General features: G+C 33.4%; 1 protein-coding gene, 1 long non-coding RNA gene and 1 other non-coding gene across 3 annotated transcripts; all 3 read left to right on the top strand.

Annotated features, from left to right (window-relative positions):
- The first annotated feature begins 382 nt into the window (after nucleotides 1-382).
- Nucleotides 383-456, top strand: TRNAI-AAU (transfer RNA isoleucine (anticodon AAU)). The gene has a single exon. It is a non-coding gene; the product is annotated as a tRNA-Ile (tRNA).
- Nucleotides 457-3,390: 2,934 nt separating this feature from the next.
- LOC132055689 (2-hydroxy-palmitic acid dioxygenase mpo1) lies at nucleotides 3,391-7,663 on the top strand. Its single transcript, XM_059447639.1, has 4 exons — nucleotides 3,391-3,943; nucleotides 7,070-7,132; nucleotides 7,215-7,286; nucleotides 7,380-7,663. The coding sequence occupies exons 1-4, from the start codon at nucleotides 3,605-3,607 to the stop codon at nucleotides 7,494-7,496; spliced, it is 591 nt and encodes a 196-aa protein (XP_059303622.1). The 5' UTR covers nucleotides 3,391-3,604; the 3' UTR covers nucleotides 7,497-7,663.
- Nucleotides 7,664-9,415: 1,752 nt separating this feature from the next.
- Nucleotides 9,416-15,677, top strand: LOC132055690 (uncharacterized). The gene is made up of 2 exons (XR_009414629.1): nucleotides 9,416-9,445; nucleotides 14,681-15,677. It is a non-coding gene; the product is annotated as an uncharacterized LOC132055690 (long non-coding RNA).
- Nucleotides 15,678-21,975: the final 6,298 nt, after the last annotated feature.

Genomic DNA, 21,975 nt, shown 5'->3' on the forward strand with positions numbered 1-21,975 from the left:
GAAAAATGCGACAGAGAAACAGAGGAAATTAAATGCAAAAGAATTGTATTAGTAAAATAGGGGACGTCGCAAATATAAATTAAGAGAAGGAGAGAATAATTAGAGAGATGGTTATGCCTTAACTGATCTTGTATAAGGGTGCGTGTTTAGTTTTGTAATTTGCATAGAGAAGCTACAAATCCTGGGTTTGACAATCATAAAGCTCATAATGGCTTCAGCCATTTCTTGAAATATGAAACCGAAATTTTGAAAATTAGTTGCTATTCTCCTCTATTTCTTTGACGCCTCTCAGACGGGTAGGAAATTGGATGAGGGATTTATTTTTGTCCCCGGTTTGTAATAGTACCTTGTCTATGTGTCACACGGATCTAAAAAGCAAGCCGGCCCATTAGCTCAGTTGGTTAGAGCGTCGTGCTAATAACGCGAAGGTCGCAGGTTCGAGACCTGCATGGGCCATTTTTTGTGTGTGTTTTTTTTCTGCATTTTTTAGCCCAAAAAGAGTGACCTGCCTTTTCTTTTGGGACTTCACCTCTTCGAGACCCGCATGGGCCCTTTTTTGGGGTGCTTTTTAGCCCAAAAAACAGTGACCTGCCTTTACTTTTTTCACCTCTGCAATTACCTACTCTTTGTACGTATTACCAACAATAAAATACTCCTTCCATTTCAATTTATGTAAACCTATTTGACTGGACACGACATTTAAGAAAAAAGGAAGGCTTTTGAAACTTGTGATTCAAAATAGTAAAATTTTCACAAACAGCTACCTTTTAGCTCCTTCTAACAACCTATAACTACATATTCTACATTTTACAATTATTTTGTTGAGGACCTATATTTAGCAGAGATGCGTCGACTTAAATATAGGATAAATATAACGAAAATACACACGCTGAGAAAATTGAAAATGCTATATTTATGGAAACAAAATCTATTCCAATTTAAATTAAAATCAGTTTTTAATGTTCCCTGATTCACGCAATATACTCCCATTCCAGATCTGATCTCATATCTCATTCAAACAGCTAACAAATTCAAAAAAAATTGAATTCAAAAAGTACATTCATATTTTTAACCAAAAAAAAAAAAAAAGTTCAAAAACTAGTTTATCAATAAACTTTGAAAAATAACAATATCAAACCAGTGAGCAGAGTTCATTTTAAACGACGAATATATATATGAATTCATCTGTTGAAATATCGAATTCAAGTTGAGTTCATAATTGAGGTAATGACGTTTTCACTACAACTTTTTTATTTTTCTGAAATTTTGAAAAATATATGAAAAATATAGTCAACAGAAACCAGAATAAGTAATATTGAACATAATAATCAAAAATAAAATTAAAATATAGCCAAAATATAGTCATAATTGAGTTTATAATTGAGGTAACAATGTTTTCACTGCAACTTTTTTTTTTTTTTCTGAAACTTTTCTAAATATAGTCAAAATATATGAAAAATATATCTGAAATATAGTCAACAGAAATCAGAATAAGTAATATTGAACATAATAATCAAAATACAAAACGAAAATATAAATACACAGTGAAACGTAAAAATCAGTATAGAATCTTACCTTTTGTTGGGAATTAGATTTGAATTATGAGTGAAATTAATGAGTAGTTAATTAGAGATAAACAAGGAAGTTGAACTATTATAAAACTGATTTGAAATTGGAGGAAATTAAGGGATATTGGGCATAATGACGTGTATTTAGGGGATAGGAGAGAGGGACGTTTGTTTTTTGCTTAAATTTAGGGGTGTGGGAAGTTATCAGATGAGTGGTAAAAAAGTGATAGCTATAGGAAGTAAATATGTTATATTTTAGCTACTAAATATAATTATTGTAAAATTTAGTTATGTTCCATAAATAGGTAATAATGTTAGCTATGCCAAGTAAATTTTTTGGATATTTGTGTGGCTGTATGGGCCATTTTTTTTGTGTGTTTTTTTGCTGCATTTTTTAGCCCAAAAACAATGACCTGCCTTTTCTTTTGGGACTTCTCCTCTTCGAGACCCGCATGGGCCCTTTTTTGGGGTGCTTTTTAGCCCAAAAAACAGTGACCTGCCTTTACTTTTTTCACCTCTGCAATTACCTACTCTTTGTGCGTATTACCAACAATAAAATACTCCTTCCATTTCAATTTATGTAAATCTATTTGGCTTGACATGAAATTTAAGAAAGAAGGAAGACTTTTGAAACTTGTGATTCAAAATAAGTCTTGGATATTTGTGTGGTCAAATCATTTCATAAAGTGAATTTGTTTTCAAAGAAAGAGGCATTCATTTTGCGACGGATTTAAAAAAGAAAATAGATTCACGTGAATTGAAACAAAGAGAGTATCTTTAAATACCTCGACTAACAACCAAATGTTTGAAGTCCATCGTTATAATAAAGTTCTTTTTTCACAGACTAAGGACCCGTTTGGACGTGAGAATTTTTTACTTTTTTCCGGAAAATTATTTCACTTTATTTGGAAATCAGCGATTGGTCATCAAAATTCTAAATACAACTTCCGGAAAATTATTTCACTTTATTTGAAAATCAACGTTTGGTCATGAAAATTTCAAATACAACTTCAAGTTGTATTTGTAATTTGAAAAACACCAAAAACATTGTTTTCACTTTCAATACACTCAACCAACCAAATATTCTTTGCAAAAACTGTAACCAAACACAACTTTATCTTCAACTCCAACTTTAAAATTCCAAATAAAGTGAAAAATATTTGATTTCCATGGCCAAACGCCTACTGAGGAAAATTGAAATAATTTACCAAAAATAAAAGAAAATTGAAATACGTTGATGTGGATATTTAATCTCATATTATACTCCTAGTGAAACTTTTTATTTGTTCCAACGGAAGGCTTGATGACTGAACTTTTCTGTTAGCTGAATTTTGGTGCAGCAAGTTTCCATCGAAGCTGTAAAGTTTGCAACTTTAAATTGAAAATAAATAGATAAAGAAGAACCTAACTAGTAACACAATTCACTGATTGTGAGTCATAACTGAAACTTCAGAGTATGCTCGTGCCTCGTATATTCTTTTTGAAATAGGATTATCATGTGATGTGCCAAGTTGCAAGCGAAAATTCAAATTCATCTTTTCTTTTCAATAATAAAGATTTCCTTCAACTAAAATAAAATACATATACAAATAGATAAAAGGATGAAAGGCAGTACAAAATGCCTAAGCGAACGCCCTCATGTGTGAATACGATCATCTTATTCTTCTTCTTTTTCTCCTTTTTTATTTATTGATTGAATTTCTTTTTCAAAATTTAAAACCTCTATTTCTTAAGTGTCAAAGAAAGAAGCTGGACACGCCTTTGACCAAATAAAGGGAAATAATAAGAAAAAAAAAAAAAAAATGAGAAACATCAGCATAGACAACATCGTAGCAAATCAACAGGCTTCTCTGAATTTGCTTTCGATTTGTCATTCTTTTATTCAATCCTTTTGTCGCTTCTCTACAAAAATACAAAATTCCCAGTTGTCTTTACTACTTTCCTCTTTATAATCCCAAAACCCAAATAGGGGTCAAATATTTCAACCCCATTTCATCATAATAATTCCCCCAGATTACTAAAGGATTGAAGAAGATATGGAAATCTTTGACCTAGAGAAGCAGTTTGCATTCTATGGCGCTTACCATAGCAACCCAGTGAATATCTTGATTCACATGGTATTTGTGTGGCCGATTTTTTTTACTAGTCTTGTTCTTTTCAATTTTACGCCCCCACTTTTCAATTTACCTCCAATTCAGCTCTGTGAACACAGCTCCTTGGTTCTTAATTATGGGTTCTTGTTTGCTTTGGTTTATGGTGTGTTCTACGTGTGTTTGGACAAGAAAGCTGGATCTTTGGCTGCTTTGCTATGTTTAATTTGTTGGGTATCCAGCGGTATGGTTGCGAATCAATTGGGTTTCTCTTTAGCCTGGAAGGTAAAGGGTCTTCTCTCATTTATCTGTTTGTTTTCTATTTCCCTCGTTTGGTTGCTGGTTAGAGTTATGCAGGTATTAGTAATGCAGAGTCTAGTTATTCATGTATTAATTATTCCATCTTCTACCTTGCATAAAATAATACTCCGTAAATTGACTTATTGCTTAATTACGTGTTTTAGTTATGCGAGATTGTAAACTGGTAACTAAACACTTTATTTGGTGTGCTAAATTTTATACATAGCAACTAAAATGCTGCCAAACATGGTACTAGTTATGTTGGTTTTAGTACATGAATAATTCACTTCCTAACCAACAACCAAACGACCCCTTTAAAAGTTTGAGTCTTTGTCATTTTCCTTACGCCTGGCTGCTCTCTTGATTTTCTTCCGTCATTTACTATTTTAAGTTATGTCAGGCTCCCGTGGATTTGGGATATTGTCTGTCAAGATATAAACCTGTTGGAGAATTGTCAATTTAGAAACAGGCAAACTGAAGAAAAATGAGGACGTTCTAATTTGCATTAAATGTTACTTTACTAGAACAAGACATGCATTTCGTTACAAATATCAAGCTAGGATTTTAAGTTTATGAGTTTGGATTCTAGAAAAGGTAATTTACTGGGTTGTGAATAAATTATTTATACATACTAGGTGGAGTAAATTTCTTAACACAAATACACGGTCTTGGCCAAAGTTACTAGGTTTTGCCGAACCCGTGAGCAGAACTGTAGCTCCACCCCTGACACATATTGAGGACTTGTTCAAAGCCTTTTGGCTTTAGCCTTTCTCAGAGCTTCATTTCCTGTCAGTCCTCTTTATTTGTTCTTGATTGTTCATTCTACTTATTACCAGCAATTGGAGTCTCTGGACTGCACCTTATTCTAACCAAAGTTTCAGCCTATCGTCACATTGACACATATGTTGATCTTGTGTGAAGCCAAATTACCGGTCTATTTCATGCTTCCTCCCGGACGAGCATAGTTAGAATGCCAATTCCCCCTTTTGCTTGATCTGTTGCTATATTCTTGCACCCCTTCAATCAATCAATCAACTAAACCTCAATCCCAAACTAATTGGAGTCAGCTATATTAGTCCTTTGAATCTATTTTTCCCTAATCGGGTTCATTTCATTCAAAGGTCAAACGAGTTGCCTTGCGAGTAAACTAGGGGTTCTCTATATATCACACTTGCCCTGCACTGACATACAATCAAGAACAAGTCCTGATTACACCAGTTGGACAGGCTAGTTAATGCAAGCTGAAACCAGAATCAGACTATGGGAATTTCGCTGAAAAATGAATACGAATGTTGTATGAACTGAAGAAAACATGGGGCTCTGCTAATCAAGGGTTGCATTTGTCATTTGTCAATCTTATGTTCTTTTTGTATCTAATGTCGTTTGTGGATTCAATGCTCTTTTTACCTGAATTTTCGAATACTGACCTAAAGCAACCATTTAGTTGCTATTCCTGTATTCACAACCGGCAAACTAAAGCTAAACAGGGGAGCTTACAGTCTTATAATGTAGCTTATTTGCCCATCTTAAACACGTAACTGATGGTCCATTTAAACATCTAGTCATTCAGCTGAATTCACTGATCTATTTCACAGCTTCTGGCAAGGGTAGTATCATGTAGCTACCATGTTGTGTACAATCCACACTCCGCTCTACATGACACAACATGTTATACATAACATATGACCAGCCCAGGCCATCAGTTTTTTAGTCCTGACTTCTTTAGCTATAGCAGTTCATTGGGTAGATAATCATAGCCTGTTGTTGTTTGCTCGCATTGGGCTTGGTCAAACTTGGCTGTCATCTATTTGTTGTTAGAGGCCAAGACCAATAACTAATTACGGGGTTACCTGGTACTTGTGCTGGTGGGAGTTGCCCTGTGGAATTAGTTGAGGTGTGCAAGCTTAGCCCAGATACCATGGTTGTATCAACCCAAAAAAAAAAAAAAAAAGCTAATTACTACTTGGACAGTCTCATATGGGCTGGTCAACGTTGTATAATGTTTGATCTATTTGGTCGGAAGTAGGGGCGGACCCACGTAGTGCGAAGTGGGTTCAACTGAATCCGCGTCGTCCTGTAAATTTACTCTTTATAAGAAAACTATTGTTAAATTCAAATATAGGGAAGTACTTGAATCCTCTTGACACAAGTCTTGGCTCTGGTGCAGCGGTCAAGTGGGTTCAAAGTGGCGGTGAGCATGTCAGAACGATTCCTCTTAATAACATTGCTTGATTCCGTTTTATTGCTTTTGGTTCAGTATGTACTGTGTATGGTAGGCCAATTGGCTAACCAACCTTATAAAAAAAAAATGGTAGGCCAATTGGTTAACCATGTTACGGAAAAAAACAAAGGAAATTGGCCAACCATATACAATTAATGCTAGTGAACTGCTAGCTAGTAATTTATTACCTTTATTTTGTCTTTTTTTTTTTTCTTTCTATTTCACCATGTATATTTTTGTTTTCTTACTGAAATTCAAGAAAAAATATTCTGAAATCTATTTTACTTCAAACAAAATTTAACTTTTTATTAATTGACTTTTGGTACTCTCTTTCATAGTTTTTTTTCTAGAACATATATTTGTTGCAATTACATATAGTTTGTTAGTTTATTTTAATTTGGTTAAATTAATTTATATTAGTTTTGCTTAGTTTGAAACTCTTTTGTATTGTCTTTTTAGTAAATAACACATTGAAAATTATAAATGATTTTGTTAAATTACGTAGAGTTAATAAATTTATAACTCTTGTTGAATTAGTTTTTGTGTTTCAAATTGGATAGATTTTTTATGAAAATAAATGTAAATAGGTTCTTTGTAATTTTTTTCAATTCTGCTCAACTTTGTTAAATTAATGTGTGTTGAGTTCAAATAATCTTATTTTGAGGTTACATTATTTTAAAAAAGAACAAATAAACGAGCAGCGGGCTAATCTAGTTTGTTGTGCCGGCGCTGCTTACACTATTGGCTATCGTTATTGGATATTCACTGATTGAACCCGCTTGTGTAAAATCCTGGATCCGCCACTGGTCGGAAGTACTTTTCAATTTGTCTAGCTCTTTTTGAATAAAGTATGTGATGGTTGGTGCTAACTATGAAAAACACATGGCCAGGTTGTTCTACCGGCTCAGTTATTCTGCTGGATTGGACAGTTTATAGGTCATGGAGTATTTGAGGTGATCATTTCTACTAATTTTATGTAAGATTCTCAAAGCTTCCATTAAATTGGTCGCATGACATTGTTATTCAATTTTGTAGAAGCGAGCACCTGCTCTACTGGACAATCTTGCACAAGCGTTCCTTATGGCACCATTCTTTGTACTCCTTGAGGTAGTTATACTAGGTCTATCATCTATGTTAGGATACAAGTACCTTCAGTTGTTGCATTATCTAATCTTTTCGTGACTTATTGGTTCCTCACAGGCCCTCCAATCTCTTTTTGGCTACGAACCATACCCTGGGTTTCATTCAAAAGTGAAAGCAACAATAGATGCTGAAATCAAAGAATGGCAAGAGAAGAAACAGAAAAAGATATCTTAAATTCGAATATGTGAGGTTGTTACCTATTCTAATTGTATCTGTAAATGAAACAAAGCTGGTTCACATGTGAACCGCTTATGTTGTGTTAACTTGGTTTTGTATACATACCTGATACAGTAAAAAACTTGGTTTTATATGCATCCTTTATTAAAAATCAATTATTTATCAAAATGCTCTAAGCCTGCGGTTTGATGCATCAAATGGTGAAGTATTCGTGGGTTTTGATGTATGATGCATCTTACCAGTTATGAAGGACTTTGCTAGTGTGAAGTAGATTACCTACTAAATCCCATGTAAATACATGGGATTTTGATGCTAAGCATCACAAACTGAATTACCAAAGACGGTGGCTCTTGAACTGTTTCTAATAGCTTGTCCTCTTTTTATGGGATGGGTGTTTTATAGGCAGCAGCTACTACACCATTAGTGCGTAAATGATTGAACACTCTTTTTTCCTTGTTGTTTTAACTTTCTCCAAGAGCGTAACAAGCTCTCACGGGCAGATCAAACTGAAGTCAAGAAACAAGAGACATTGCATTTTGACTGTTTGGTCTTGCCAGCGGTTGTTCGTATTATGTACAGAAGGAAGAGAAGAATGTGCAGTATCTGTGCTGGGAATCCACCCTACTCTTCTTCCACCCAGTTTTTTCGGTTCATTACTTGAATAAATATGTAAGCTAATCTAAATTCTTTTTTATCCATTACAAGGCGGTGCATGTTGGACTCTCGTGCTCCTCGTTGACTCTCTCGCGCTCTCTTATAAACTTGTCCCATTGGCCCAAATGTGCATACGCCCCAGCTAGAGGATGAATAGCGTAGATAAGTGATTTTTGACCATTCCTCAGATTTTACACCGTTTTAGAGTTAAATGTTTTTTTAGGCTTAATTTTGATATTTTGATTTCATTTTAGTAGGTTTTATCTGTGGAAATAAAAAAGGACATTTTAACAAAAATTATATTTAGAGTGCAAGTTTTATGTTCCAAAGAAAGAAAAATTACATAAATAAGTTTCTTTTAATGTAGTTTTTTAGTTCATTGCTTTTGAATTTTCCTTGCTCCAGTTACTTAATTTTTCTTGTTTTTGGTTTAAAAGTAGTTAATTAATATATTTATGTTTTTTTTTTTTAATTTATTCTTTTTAGGAAAAAGAAGATAAAAAATGAGAATAAATACTCCCTCTGACCGAAAATAAGTGTCATCTTATCGAAATTGTCTATTAAGAAATCAATAAATACAATGTGGAGTTTACTAAACCATCTCTACTTATTAGATTTTTTTTTTTTTTTTGAGAATTGAACAATGTTAAGAGCTACTTCTTTGATATTAAGGACATAGTTGAAAAAACTTGCCAATTTTTATTTTGAATTTCCAAGAAAATACTTATTTTGGACATACTTTTTTTTTCTTCGAAAAAGGGCCAAAATTACCCCTGAACTTTAAGAAATAGTTTATTCATATCCTTCGTTATACTATTGGGCCAATTATGCCCTTACCGTTAAACTATTGGGTTAATTATGCCCGTCGGATCCGGAGAATTGTTTGATCCGGATGAAATTATTGGAGCGAAATGGGTTGAGAGTCTAGGATTAGGACACGTGGCAATCCGTTTAGATTAGGGTAAATTTGGATCATAGTATAAGGGTGAGGGCGTAATTAACCCAATAATATAACGGTAAGGGCATAATTGGCCCAATAGTATAACGAAGGGTATAAATAAACTATTTATCAAAATTCAGGGGTAATTTTGGCCCTTTTCCCTTTTTTTTTTTGGTTGCTAAAGTTACACTTATGGGACGAGAAACTCAATACAAATGAGACACCTAATTTCCTAGAACCTAGCAGCAGCCCCATGAGCAAAACAGCCGCCATACACACGAAAGACCTAATTTTCTCTGTTAGAAATCATGAAAAGCCACCCAAACAGATTGTTTGCTTTTAGCTCGCAACGGTACATTCTTCTTCTTCCTTACTCTTCCATTTTCTCATTGTTTAATTGTTTCATGATTCAAAACCTGGTCATTTCATCATTATTTTTGTGCTACCTTGCCTCTGGTTCGTTTTCCCTGATTAATTTGTTCCCTTGATTAGTTAATCCATTATCTGTTAGCTGCTTTGAATTATGACAATGTCATTTTGTTTTAGTAGTTAATTTGGGCCAGATTTGATTTGCACAACAAAGTTGGCCATTAGTTAAATAGTAGTGGGTCGTAGAAGTTAATTGACCATTAGTTCTAATTATTCAACTGCTTGGCAATTCTAATCACAAATACAAGGTATATTCCCGTCTCATATGTATATTGAATATTAAATGGTATTAACTGTGTTAGCATGAAATTTGGATCACAAATATTTGAAACTGTTACCTTTATTAATTCGAAGAAAGAAGTACAACACTGAGTAGTTATGGTTAAATGGTCCATTCTTTTTTTTGTTTCCTTTACTTGAGACCTGATTTGCGTACTCTGTTGGGTTGGATTTTATTTGTGCAAAAATTGTTCAAAATGGAGAATGATAGATGAAATTTTGGCATTGTACTTTAAGTTGCTTCAGTATGACAAACATAACTTGAGATCGTAAATACTGTGATATGGATTCATGTGACTGGTTCGTTTAATGTTTTGGTTTATCGATTAACGCCGAGTCTCTTGAATCAAGTTCATGATCCGGTATTAGCAAATTGTAGTGAAACATTAGGATATATCAAGCGTTGGTCAAAGTATAAGCGCTTTTAAACTAGTATTAACTATGTGGTCGGTTACTATCCTTGATTTATATTTAGTTAACTTTAAAGGCATATGTGTGGTTATGCTCTTTGACATTTAATAATTAAATGTGCTTTGGCCATGTATTCGGTTACGTCCCTTGGTTAAGTATGCAACAATAAATCCAATGAGTCTCAGTGGGGTTACCCTCCTTGACTCTACTTTTAACCCAGAAAATTGTGAGTAAGCGAGATGAGAATATGAATTTATTTAAAACCATGTTGTAAATAATTAAAAAGAAAAGAGCGGAAAGAGCATGTGTGAGGGAACGACGCGAGTTGCGATAAATTCGAAACTCGTCGCTAATTTAAAAGAAAAGAGTGCAGTAAATTAAATAAATTGAGTTTGACTATGTGTTGTGGGTACTCTCCTTGGCCTACTCTTATTAAAAAAAAAGTTTTGTGTGCGGCTACGCTCCTAGGCCAAAAATATAAATCACATTTCTAAGCGAATCAACTGGGAAACATAGGTAAGACTTAAAGCAAGAATAATTTATTCAAGATTAATTTTAGCTAGTATTAGTCGATAAAAGCGACCGTGCTAGAATCACGGGACTCAGGATGATACGATTCGGCTTGTGGAAGAATAGATTCTTGTTGATGATAAAGGATGACTCAAAAATCAAGTGGAAAGAGCCAAAGAAGTTCCAACGAATTCAAAACGATAAAAGCTTGAAAGAATTGGTACGAAAGAAATGGGACTCAAGAACTAATTAACAATCAAGTAAGAACAATTACTAGTTGTTAATTAGCTTAGAGAATCAAAGAAATGACATAAGAAGTAGACAAACCTAGGCCAAACACTTGGAGAAAATTTGGGAAGTTTTTGGGCCAACACTTAGAAAATTGGGAGCTGCTGGCAGCGTTTTATTAAAACGCACATAACTTTTTGTACAGAGCTCTGATTGACGAACGATTTGTTGCTTTGGAAAGTAGACTCATTGAACTTGAATTTAGATAGGTTATGCATACCATAACTCCTTATACACACGAAAATATACTCCCCTAAAGTCGGGCCAACACTTTAGAAAAATTTCTAAGTGTTGAAAAAAAAAATCTCTCTGGAACTGGGCCCCACACGCCTGTAGGCGCGCGTCAGACTGTTGACATGGCAAATTTTATTTGATTTTTTGCGTGGGCTCACAAACACTTTTCAACCTTTTGACTTGAAGGTTTTTGGATCAAACATCTTCTTTTGCCTTTTTCTTCAAGATGAAGGTATGAAGATGCTCAAGAACATGAAAAACACCCAAATTTCAATCTACCTTCAAATCAACTTGTTTTGCTCCTAAATTTCGGATCGAAGCTCCCCAAAACTAAGAGAACAAAGGCCACTGCAAATTAAGCTCAAAATCAACCTCAATCACCAAGACCCTTTTTGAGTTCTTCAAAGCTTAAAGATCTTCAATGGTGATTTCTTCAAAGCACCTCAAAATACTCCCAAATTCGAGATCTAGCTAGATTTGATAACAAAGAACTCAAATCTAACCTCCATTCCAACGAATCAACCAACAACACCAAATTTTTGAGATTTTCGAATTTCTACTTCTTTTTTGTTGATTTTTTTTCTTGAACCAAGGATGAAGAATTGATGGAACAATTCTTCTACCAAGCTCTGATACCAAATGATATGAATCGACTTGGACGTAGTTGAAAATTTCAAAATCACAAAAATCATTGTTGTTGTTGGATTTGTGTGTATTTGAGGTTGGATTCGAGTTTTGAAGGGTCAAATCTACTTAGATCCGAAGTTTGAGGTTGATTGGACAAGTTTTGAAGAATCCACCATTGGGGGACCTTCAAGAACACAAGTGAGTCTGTTGATTTGGGGCTAAATTGAGGTTAATTTGTATTGGGTTTTGTTCTCCTAGTTGAATAGAGCCTAGATCTGAAATTTGTGTAAAAACGAGTTGAAATTAAGGTACTTAGGATTTTGAATGTTCTTGAAGTTCATAAGGATCTTCATACCTTCATCTTGAAGAAGAAGACAAAAGAGGGTGTTTGATCCAAAATTCTTCAAGTCAAAAAGTTGACAAGTGTTTGTGGGCCCAAGCAAAAAAAAATCAAAAAATTATCCCCAATTTTTTGAAAAAAAAAAAAAGTGCCACGTGAGCCCTAACGTCAGTAGTTTGACGCGCACTTGCAGGCGCGTGGGCCCCAGTTTCAGAGAGTTGATTTTTCAACACTTAGAAAATTTTTCTAAGTGTTGGTCCATGATTTGGGCCCAACTTTAGGAGAGTATATCTTCTTGTGTATAAGGAGTTATGGGTTGCATAACCTATCTAAATTCAAGTTCACGTTGAAATCACGTCAGCTTCACAAAGCTAAAGCAACTCCTTTGTATTGTAGTTCTATATTTAGTTATTCTTCCAAAAGAGTCCTTGCAAAATTGGGATATTCTTATTCCTATGATATGGATAGGTCTCCTTTTTAGATTTTTTCTTTTTCATTAAAAGGAGAAATAAAATTCCAAGATAAATAGTACAGTGAATTGTTCTAGAGAAATAAATCGGGGTTGTCAATTTTCTCAAAAACTGAGTTAGATCTGTACAGCCTTGCTCTAAGACGACGCAAAATTCATCTTTATGCCATTTTGAGATGAAAATATCTTAATTTTGCAAGGATTTTTTGGGAAGAGTAACTAAAAATAGAACGCGATAAAAAGGGTGCTAGACCTAATTTTGTAGATCCTAGCAGCAATTCCATGAGCAAAACAACTGCATTACACACACAAAGATAGCAGCCGCAACTAGCTTCCTCATGTAGAAATCACATTAGCTTCACAAAGCTAAAGCAACTCCCTTTGTATTATTATTATTATTATTTTATTTTTAGTTATTCTTCTCAAAAAGTTTTTGCAAGACTGGATATTCTTATCCCAAAATGGAATAAGCCATTGATATGGATATAATGAATTTTACCATGTGACAACAATATTCTCCTTTTTTGACTTTTTCTTTTTCACTAAAAGGAGATGTAAAAATTCCAAAAAGAATAGTACAGTGAATTGTTCCAGAAAAATCAATTTGGGTTTGTCAATTTTCTCAAAAATTGAGATAGATTCATAGAACCTGCTCTGAGGCGATACAAAATTCATCTTTATTTCATTTTGGGATAAGAATATCCAATCTTCCAAGAACTTTTTCAGAAGAGTAACTGAAAATAGAAACACAATATAAAGGGAGCTAGACCCAATTTCGTAGAACCTAGCAGCAGCTCCATGAGCAAAGCAACTACAATACACACACAGATGCTAGCAGCCGCAGCTCTCTCTTTCTCATGTAGAAATCACGTCAACTTTCAGAAAGCTAAAGCAACTCCCTTTGTATTGTGTTTTTATTTTTTTAGTTTTAGTTGCGCTTCCCAAAAAGCTCTTGCAAGATTGAGATATTCTTATCTCAAAATGAAACAAGGGAACTAGACAAGGACTTTTTGGAAAGAGTAATCAAAAATAGAAACACAATATAAAGGGAGCGAGACCTTATTTCGTAGCAGCAACTCCATCGGCAAAACAGTCGCAATACATTCACAAAGATAGCAGCCGCAACTCTCTCTTCCTCACGTAGAAATCACATCAACTTCACAAAGCTAAAGCAACTCCCTTTGTATTGTGTTTTTATTTTTAGTTACGATTCCCAAAAAAACCCTTGCAAGATTGGATATTGTTATCCCAAAATAAAATAAAAAAAGTCATGGATAGAGATCAATTTTATCATGTGGCAACATGCTATTGGTTTTCTTTTTTTGATATTTCCTTTTTCATTAAAAGGAGAAATAAAAATTCAAGATGAATAGTACAGTGAATTGTTCCCGAGAAATCAATTTGGGTTGTCGATTTTCTAAAAAATTGAGGTAGATCCATAAAGCCCTGCTCTGAGGCGACGCAAAATTCATCTTATTCTATTTTGGGATAAGAATATCCCAATGTTATAAGGACTTTTTGGGAAGAGTAACTAAAAATAGAAACACGAGCTAGACCTAATTTTGTTGAACCTAATAGCAGCTCCATGAGCCAAACAACCGTAATACACACACAAAGATAGCAGCAGCAACTCTCTCTCCCTCACGTAGAAATGAAATCAGCTTCACAAAGCTAAAGCAGTCCCTTTGTATTGTGTTTCTATTTTTAGTTATTTTTGCGAAAAAGTTCTTGCAAGATTGAGATATTCTTATCCCAAAATGAAATAAGCCATGAATATGTATAGGGATGAATTTTGTCATGTGACAACATGCTTTTGGTTCTCATTTTTTATTTTCTTTTTTCATTTTCATTAAAAGAAGAAATAAAAGTACCAAGGTGAATAGTACAATGAAATTTTTCCTGAGAAGCCAATCTGGGTTGTCAATGTTCTCAAAAAAATGAGGTAGATTCATAGAGCCCTGCTCTGAGGCAAATCATAATGATATATCTTGCCACTGTAGATAGAGACTCTGGGTTAGTCCGTCCGGATTACTTGGGTGTGGAACCTGTTCAATCTCTTCCAAGTTAGTACATTTATTGAAAAGAAAGAGAAAATATTGTTTAGAGAGAGTACTGTTCCTTAATTCTGATTAAGTCTAATTTACAGTAGCCAATTTCCTGTACAGAACTAAAACTACTGGAGATCTTCACTATTGTGATATTGATATTGTTCAATCTCTTCCAAGTTAGTACATTTATTGAATAGAAGGAAAGAATATTGTTCTTTGATTTTGATCAAGTCTATATACACTAGCCAATCATGTACAGAACAAAACTACTGGATATCTTCACTATTGTTATATTGGTATTCATTGACATGCTGTGATGGTGCTTAGATTAACAAGAAAATGTGACATTTATTCTGGTTGGAGGGAAAAGAGAAGGAATATTACAGAATTTATCAGAAGGGTAGCATATCCCTCCATTTAACCTATTCTTCCACGAAGTAAAAAAAGGAGATACTCCTTATCCTCTAATCATCCCAATTAGCTATGTAATTAGATATAGCAAAATACGTGAAGTTTGCTTGTGTTGGTGGGAGGTAATAGGTACCCGTTAAATTAATCGAGGTGCGTGCAAGGTCCGTACACCACTATTGTCAAAAGGAAAAAAAATGCGAAGTTTGATGTCCCAAGATGATGGGAGGGTCTCTTCAGTTTACAAGCTACCCTCCCAATTGGCCAAATTGTGATATACGAGGCCTGAGTTGTGTCTGAAATAGCAGTTGTTTGGATTTGCTCTTAATTCTATCACCAAGTGAAACAGAAAGTGGCAAGGGAAGAAACATCAGCAAGGCCCTGGACTTGGATGTTATTGTCTTGTTCTACTAAATCATTTCTGGTAGGCCTTTTATAGTGCTGTCAGAGGGATCACGCCAGATTAGCAAACCAGCCCACTTCAATTATTGGCATCATTCTTGTAGATTATAGTTTTAGCAACAAAAGATCAAAGCTCGGACATTGTTGCATATTATTAGTTTCACTACTTCTATCCAAACATATAAATGATTGGGCCCTTTAATTTTTTTTATTTTTTTTAATTTTATGACCTTTTTACAAGAGATTTTCATTTTTTATACATCAGAGATATGAAAAAAACATATAAGAGATCTGAAAGAGATATTTTCTTCTATTCAAATTGTAAGAGGTCAAGAGATCCTATTTCCTCAAATGATTATTTATTTGGTCGGTTTCAGCATAGTGCTTTTAACGACTTTATGTTTATCAATAAATTTCAATCAGTTAGGGTCCGCTCTTAATGTATTTGTATAAATCAACTTTTATGACCTTGGAAAATTAATCTTAATGTACTCTTGAATACTTTCTCATTCTAATTATACATACGAAGTACCTTAATTTTGTATCTGACAAATACACCCAATTGAGGAAATATTGAGCCTATCTGAATCCTGGCCTTTCAACATTAACAATATGTTTCTCTACAGCCTCAAGGAAACGATTCCAATGAGCTTTCTCTCTTTTTCAATCAATTACTTAATTAATTAATTTTCTGCATCCAACTGAAATCCTGTGATTTGTTAACAAACTTTTGTTATTTTAGGAAGAAAAGAACATTAGTTACACCCGACAACTAACTCGAAATGGCCTGGAAGAGTAAAAATTGCATACCATGACGCAAAGACAAGTACAAAAAATTGAAAAAAGAAAAAATAAATGACAATGACTAGCAAACTTTATTTGTTTTTTAGGCACAAAGAAAAGGGAGATAAAGTGGGCCAAAGAAAACGGCCAACCCTGATAATGCACGTTTCTTAAATTATTAAGCCATATAACTAACTTGAAATGGCCTTAAATTTATATTAAAGCCAAAAAGGGATTACAATCATATGATAGCTACCACAGAAACCATCCTAAAATCTTGACAAGAATAGGACTCAGAAGAGTAATTAGGGGGCGACATCCTTGTATTTTTGTTTTGTTTCCGACATAAAAGGTTTCGTGTGAAAGTTGCATAAGCATGATTAATGGGTCCTCTTCCGTGATTAATTCCCGGGTAATCTTTCGTAAACAAATGAAATTTATAATCTTGAAAATAAAAAAAATTACTTGCCATAACAAGATAATCTAACAATGTGAAAATTCTTTAGCTCAGAAGACAAGCTCCATCAATAGCCTCAAAAGCTAAAATATGGACCATAATTAAGCACCCAGAAAATATTTGTTAAAACTTTTTTTTTTTCAAAAAATAAAAAGGAGTGCATGTCTTCGACACCACAAAAGGAAATCGAAATAAAGTCTCATATGTACAAATACTTGGTCACTATCCCTTTCATGTTATTCAATCAACTTTTCCTTTCTACTTGTTACTCTTACTAAACTAATTTAAGAGATACTTCATTTTCAACCATTATAGTGTAAGGAAGGTTTTAAAAAAATGTAAATTAAGGCGAAAGCATCCAAGTCTTGCGGGGATTGGACAGGCCTTTGGGAATTTTTAAATAAACTTGTGACATCAATGTTTAATTGATTAGTTGAACCAAACAATTAAGGTGAGGCCAACACATGAAAGTGACCCCAATTTTAAATACCAATAGCCACTATTGCTAGAGATTTGTTCTTCAAGACTTGGATATGTTCCTTCTATTCCGTGAAACGGAGGAGTAATACAGAGAGTTAAAGGTTTACATTTGATTGTAGGTTTAATAAAGCTTTGAATAAACGATCTCCGAAGAAAAAAGAGAGACGGATGAGTACCCGAAGGTTTACAAGCAAATGAATATATACTTATTGAAGAAGGGTTTCTTCGACTTAATTGTACCACATAATTCTTAAAAAAAAGTTCAAAGTGAGTTATTAAGCTTCACGCGTTGAATCAAAAGTCAAGCAATGTCAATCCCAACGAATATTGAAAAAAAGATGTTGATTTCGAAATCGTTTGCCATTTGAGATGAATATATTATGTTTCATTTGTTATCTGTTATTGAATTGTGACTTTTATTACCAGATTCATTTTCTATGGTTTCCCTTATCAAACTATAATTACCAAGAAACTAGTATATACATGTAGCACTAAATACAAAGCTGCCGAATACACTAGCTACGCCTAACATGAATTCCTCCTTTTGCTCTTAGTAACTTACACAATACATTATTGAAGATCCAAACCTGTTTCTCATGCAAGAGTAATATAACAATCTGTTTAGTTAAAATTTTGAAAGAATGACTAGCTAGTATTCGAAAGGGCAACAGTAGTTCGAATTTAAAATTTAAAAATCATATCTCTAGTTTTTAATAATTCTCTCATTTTTAATATATTAATTGCTAGAACTTTATGATTATCCTCCAGCGCATGTTTAATAAGCACTAGTTAGTATATTAAGAGACATCTAGATGTTTCATGTTAGGACTACAGGAAGATCATCATCAGAAAAAGCTACTATTTCTGGCGATTTGGGTATATTCCTCTAATTCCTTCTGCGGTTATATAATGATTGTGATTATAAGTAGTATTTATTTAGTTTCATCGCCATCATCATCATCATTATTATTATCGTTATTATAATTTGCTGAAAGGATCTTGATTAGTATTTGCAGACATGGATAATATTAAATTTTCACAAAATTGGGTATGTCATCTCATCTCCATCTATACAAAAAAAAAAAAATCGAACATTGGTCTATAATACATCATGGCAGCTGCTACTGATAAATACATGTGATGCCTCGTGTGAACGTATATCGAAAACCGAAAATTCCAGTAGCTACAATCATAGATATTGTTTCTCCACTAAACACAAAAAGGAGATGAGAGAAATTTGAAATTTGAAGATAAAACTTGTATGTTGATCACTTTAAAGAACTTAAGAATCAAATCTGAGACTAACAAGTAACAACTGTTAGTCCAAAAAAATTAATCACTTAGCTCATCGAAATTATTAGTGCCTGTTTGGCGAAGTTTTTGAGAGTCCAAAAGCAATTAATTATTTTTTTTCCAGAAAGAAAAGCTTATTTTAGAGAATTGAGGTGTTTGATCAATCTTTTAGGAATTAAAAAAAGTGCTTTTGAGTAGTAGTAGAAGCTAAAGTTGGAGTTGTTTTTAATTTTCCTCTGCTATAATATTGGCAAAAGTGTTTTTCAAATTGATTAGTCTACTCTCCGAAAATACTTTTTCAAAATAAGTATATATATTTTGAAAACTTGGTCAAGCATACTAATATGTGACACGGATCAAACATAGAACAATTTTTTTCTCAAAAAAGAAAGAAACCAAACTATACAGCTAGCTAACAGCAAGAAGCAATTCAGAAAATGTGAGATTTGGTTAATTGTGTAAATGATTTTGGTCAAACCTTATAAAACTTGTAAGCATGAGAACATGGCAATTTTGCATCCACAGATGCAAAGAAATACTGGCACATAAGCCACGTAGTATAATAAAACCTAATCTAATACTGCATTAAGAGATTTGCAGTATGCTTTGGATGCTTTGGACCTCAATAAGATCACAATGACCTAACCAAAAAACAAAATTCTTATCACCATCTTATTATAAATTGATAGTTAGGCAATGCATTATGCAGCAGTCAATCATTATAGCATATTTCACAAAAGTACTTTTAGAGATTTGGGAAGTCTTAAAGAATTTAAAAGTGACCTAGGCCTAATTTTTATTCCCTGAATACCAATAAGATCCAATCTTCTTGCGCCACGTAAAGCTGTCTCATTTCTTGGTATGTGTTGGAACAAAAGAAACAGAACTAAGCCTAATCAGAGTTTAACGGTCAACCCTAGAGTTAATTAACTAAACCAGAGTTTAGTTAAATTTTCTTGCTTGGATCAACTGGGACTGGCAAGTGTGTGTTTTGATTATGGTTTTTTTATTGGCTATATATGGCGGCACTATACTATTTCTTCATGGGCAAATTTTGGTGGCTGATATGAATGTTTGACTATTTAAGCCAATCTGAACGGTTCAATATTGGTTAGAAGATTATACTAATTTAATTCCTTAAGAAATGCAATCTTGAACAAGTGGCCCTCCTATAATTAGGTTTCTTTCCTGAATAAGAAATTTCTACTGTTGCTATTATTTAAGAAATGGAAATGCCACAGTCCTTCTTTTGAGTTTTTTATTTGGTTCACAATTAGTATGAAATAACAGATTAGTTGGTACTCTAATTGCAGCTCTTCGAAGCAAATTCTTGCAATCTCATGGGGTTAGAACGATAATTTTTCATTTTCGATAAAAGTGTTTACATTTTAGAACTTCTTTTGCCATGATTATATTGTTTAAGTGGTGCCACGTGAATAGGTTGGGGTTAAATTTAGGTGACTTAGAATAAACTTAGTCGATAAATAGATAGGATTACAATCAGCTCAAACTATATATTTCTTCGATCAAAATAGGTAGTTTATTTGAGCTAAACAATGCATATGACCCAGCCGATCCAACTCCGAAACATTCTTCTTTATTTGTTCTTTTATAGTTTGTTTAATTACTAATTAAACTGACATAAGTTTTTATTTATTCATCACGAATATATTTAGACAAACAAGCTCAAACTATTTACTTTGGATGTTTTGTTATGTTTTCTTATACGTCAATTTGGGCTACATAAGCTACACAAATTAGCTCAAACTTTTATGTGGACCAACTTGAGTTATGCTCAAATTGACCCAACAATGATCATATGGTTAATCTAATCCATTCACACCCGAGTGAGTTATATTTTTATGGACTAAATTTGATCTTCCTATGATCCTATCTAACATAAGGAGTATATGGATGCTAATAAAACCTTTGAAATGATCAATTTAGGTTTTTCGAAGCTGTATATTAAGAAATTTGGAAGTATTTGTACTGATCAACTAATCTTTTCTTTTTCGGGGCACCAGTTGATCAGCAATTAAACATTGTAAGGGTTAGATGTTGTAAGTGACATTTTCAAATATTTCGAGAAGTTGTAAACATGCCCTAGCACTATAAACAATTCTACACCCTTTAAAGGTTTCTTTCTCCTCTCCATTGTATTTGCTAAGCACTTACGTATTAGTATTGCTATATCAGCCAATTATAGATCCTTCTTACATTCGTTCTTGGGTTATATGAGGAATTTCCTTTAAAAATTAAATTGTTAGACTATCATAAGTGTTTGAGTATCTAACATAGTACATGCATCTCTGTTATCATATTAACGAATTCACATTAACTTCTTTGTTTAGGTGCAAATCCTACCATTTTTAGGATAGCACGGTGTATCATGTATGAATTATAAAGTGTTCACACTATATTATTTTCAATTACCAAACAAAATAAGGTGTCTTAATTAGTTTGATGTAACAAATTAATGTTTCATGCATTGTTTAAAGTAAATTCATGCACACAATGGATGGCAAACGACAATTGTACAAATCGATTTCAATCTGAAAGCATTTTCGTTTTTCCTCTTTTTCCCATTTGGTTTTAATAACTCCAACGGTTTCAAAAAAAAAAAAAAAAAAAAAAAAACATTTTTCCACTAAAAACAAACACTTTATTGAAATTTAGTTATTGATTGAATGTTTAAACACGACTAAAACTAATCAAACACTGTTACAGCGAATACACACAAAGACAATGATGATAACCCTGACTCAAGAAACATGTTAGAAATATTTGTACAAGTATAATACTCGCATATATTCGAGATTAATAATTGGAGGTTATTTTTTCTATGTTCTTAGCTTTGATATATGTTTCCAGTTTGGATTCTGAGTAAGCGTTTTTAATTCTCTCAATTCACATCTATGATGGACCAACCAAATCCAGGAAAAAAACAGATCTAGCTTAATATTTATACATATAAAAGAGTTTTTGTATTATCAATTTCACCTTAAAATAGCTTGATGTAACCGTTAATAAAAAGTGGAACAACTAACTTATTAAAAAATAAAATAGGCTACCTGGTGTTTCTTAAAACATGGTCAGTCTTGTGACAATTAATAAATTATACATGCCCAAAGTATTATGCCAGAGCGCATTCAAGAAGACTATACTTGAAAGTTTGAAACTATTGAAAGAACCCCACCATATCAAAGAATGACAGGATGGCCAACAGTAAGCTTTTTGTAAGTACATAAAAGACAGTTGAAGATGAGTCCAAAAGAGCAATCTTTTAAGTGAACTTCCTAGACGACCCATATCCTATACCACAAAAGGATCTTCATCATTACAACTTTTGGCTTTATGTTAGTAAATATCTAAAGATCTAATTAGTTGCAGAAACTGCTGAACAGAAATTGGTCACGAGAACAAC

This window comes from Lycium ferocissimum, chromosome 5 (genome assembly GCF_029784015.1).
Source record: "Lycium ferocissimum isolate CSIRO_LF1 chromosome 5, AGI_CSIRO_Lferr_CH_V1, whole genome shotgun sequence".
NCBI classification, from domain to species: Eukaryota; Viridiplantae; Streptophyta; class Magnoliopsida; order Solanales; family Solanaceae; genus Lycium; species Lycium ferocissimum.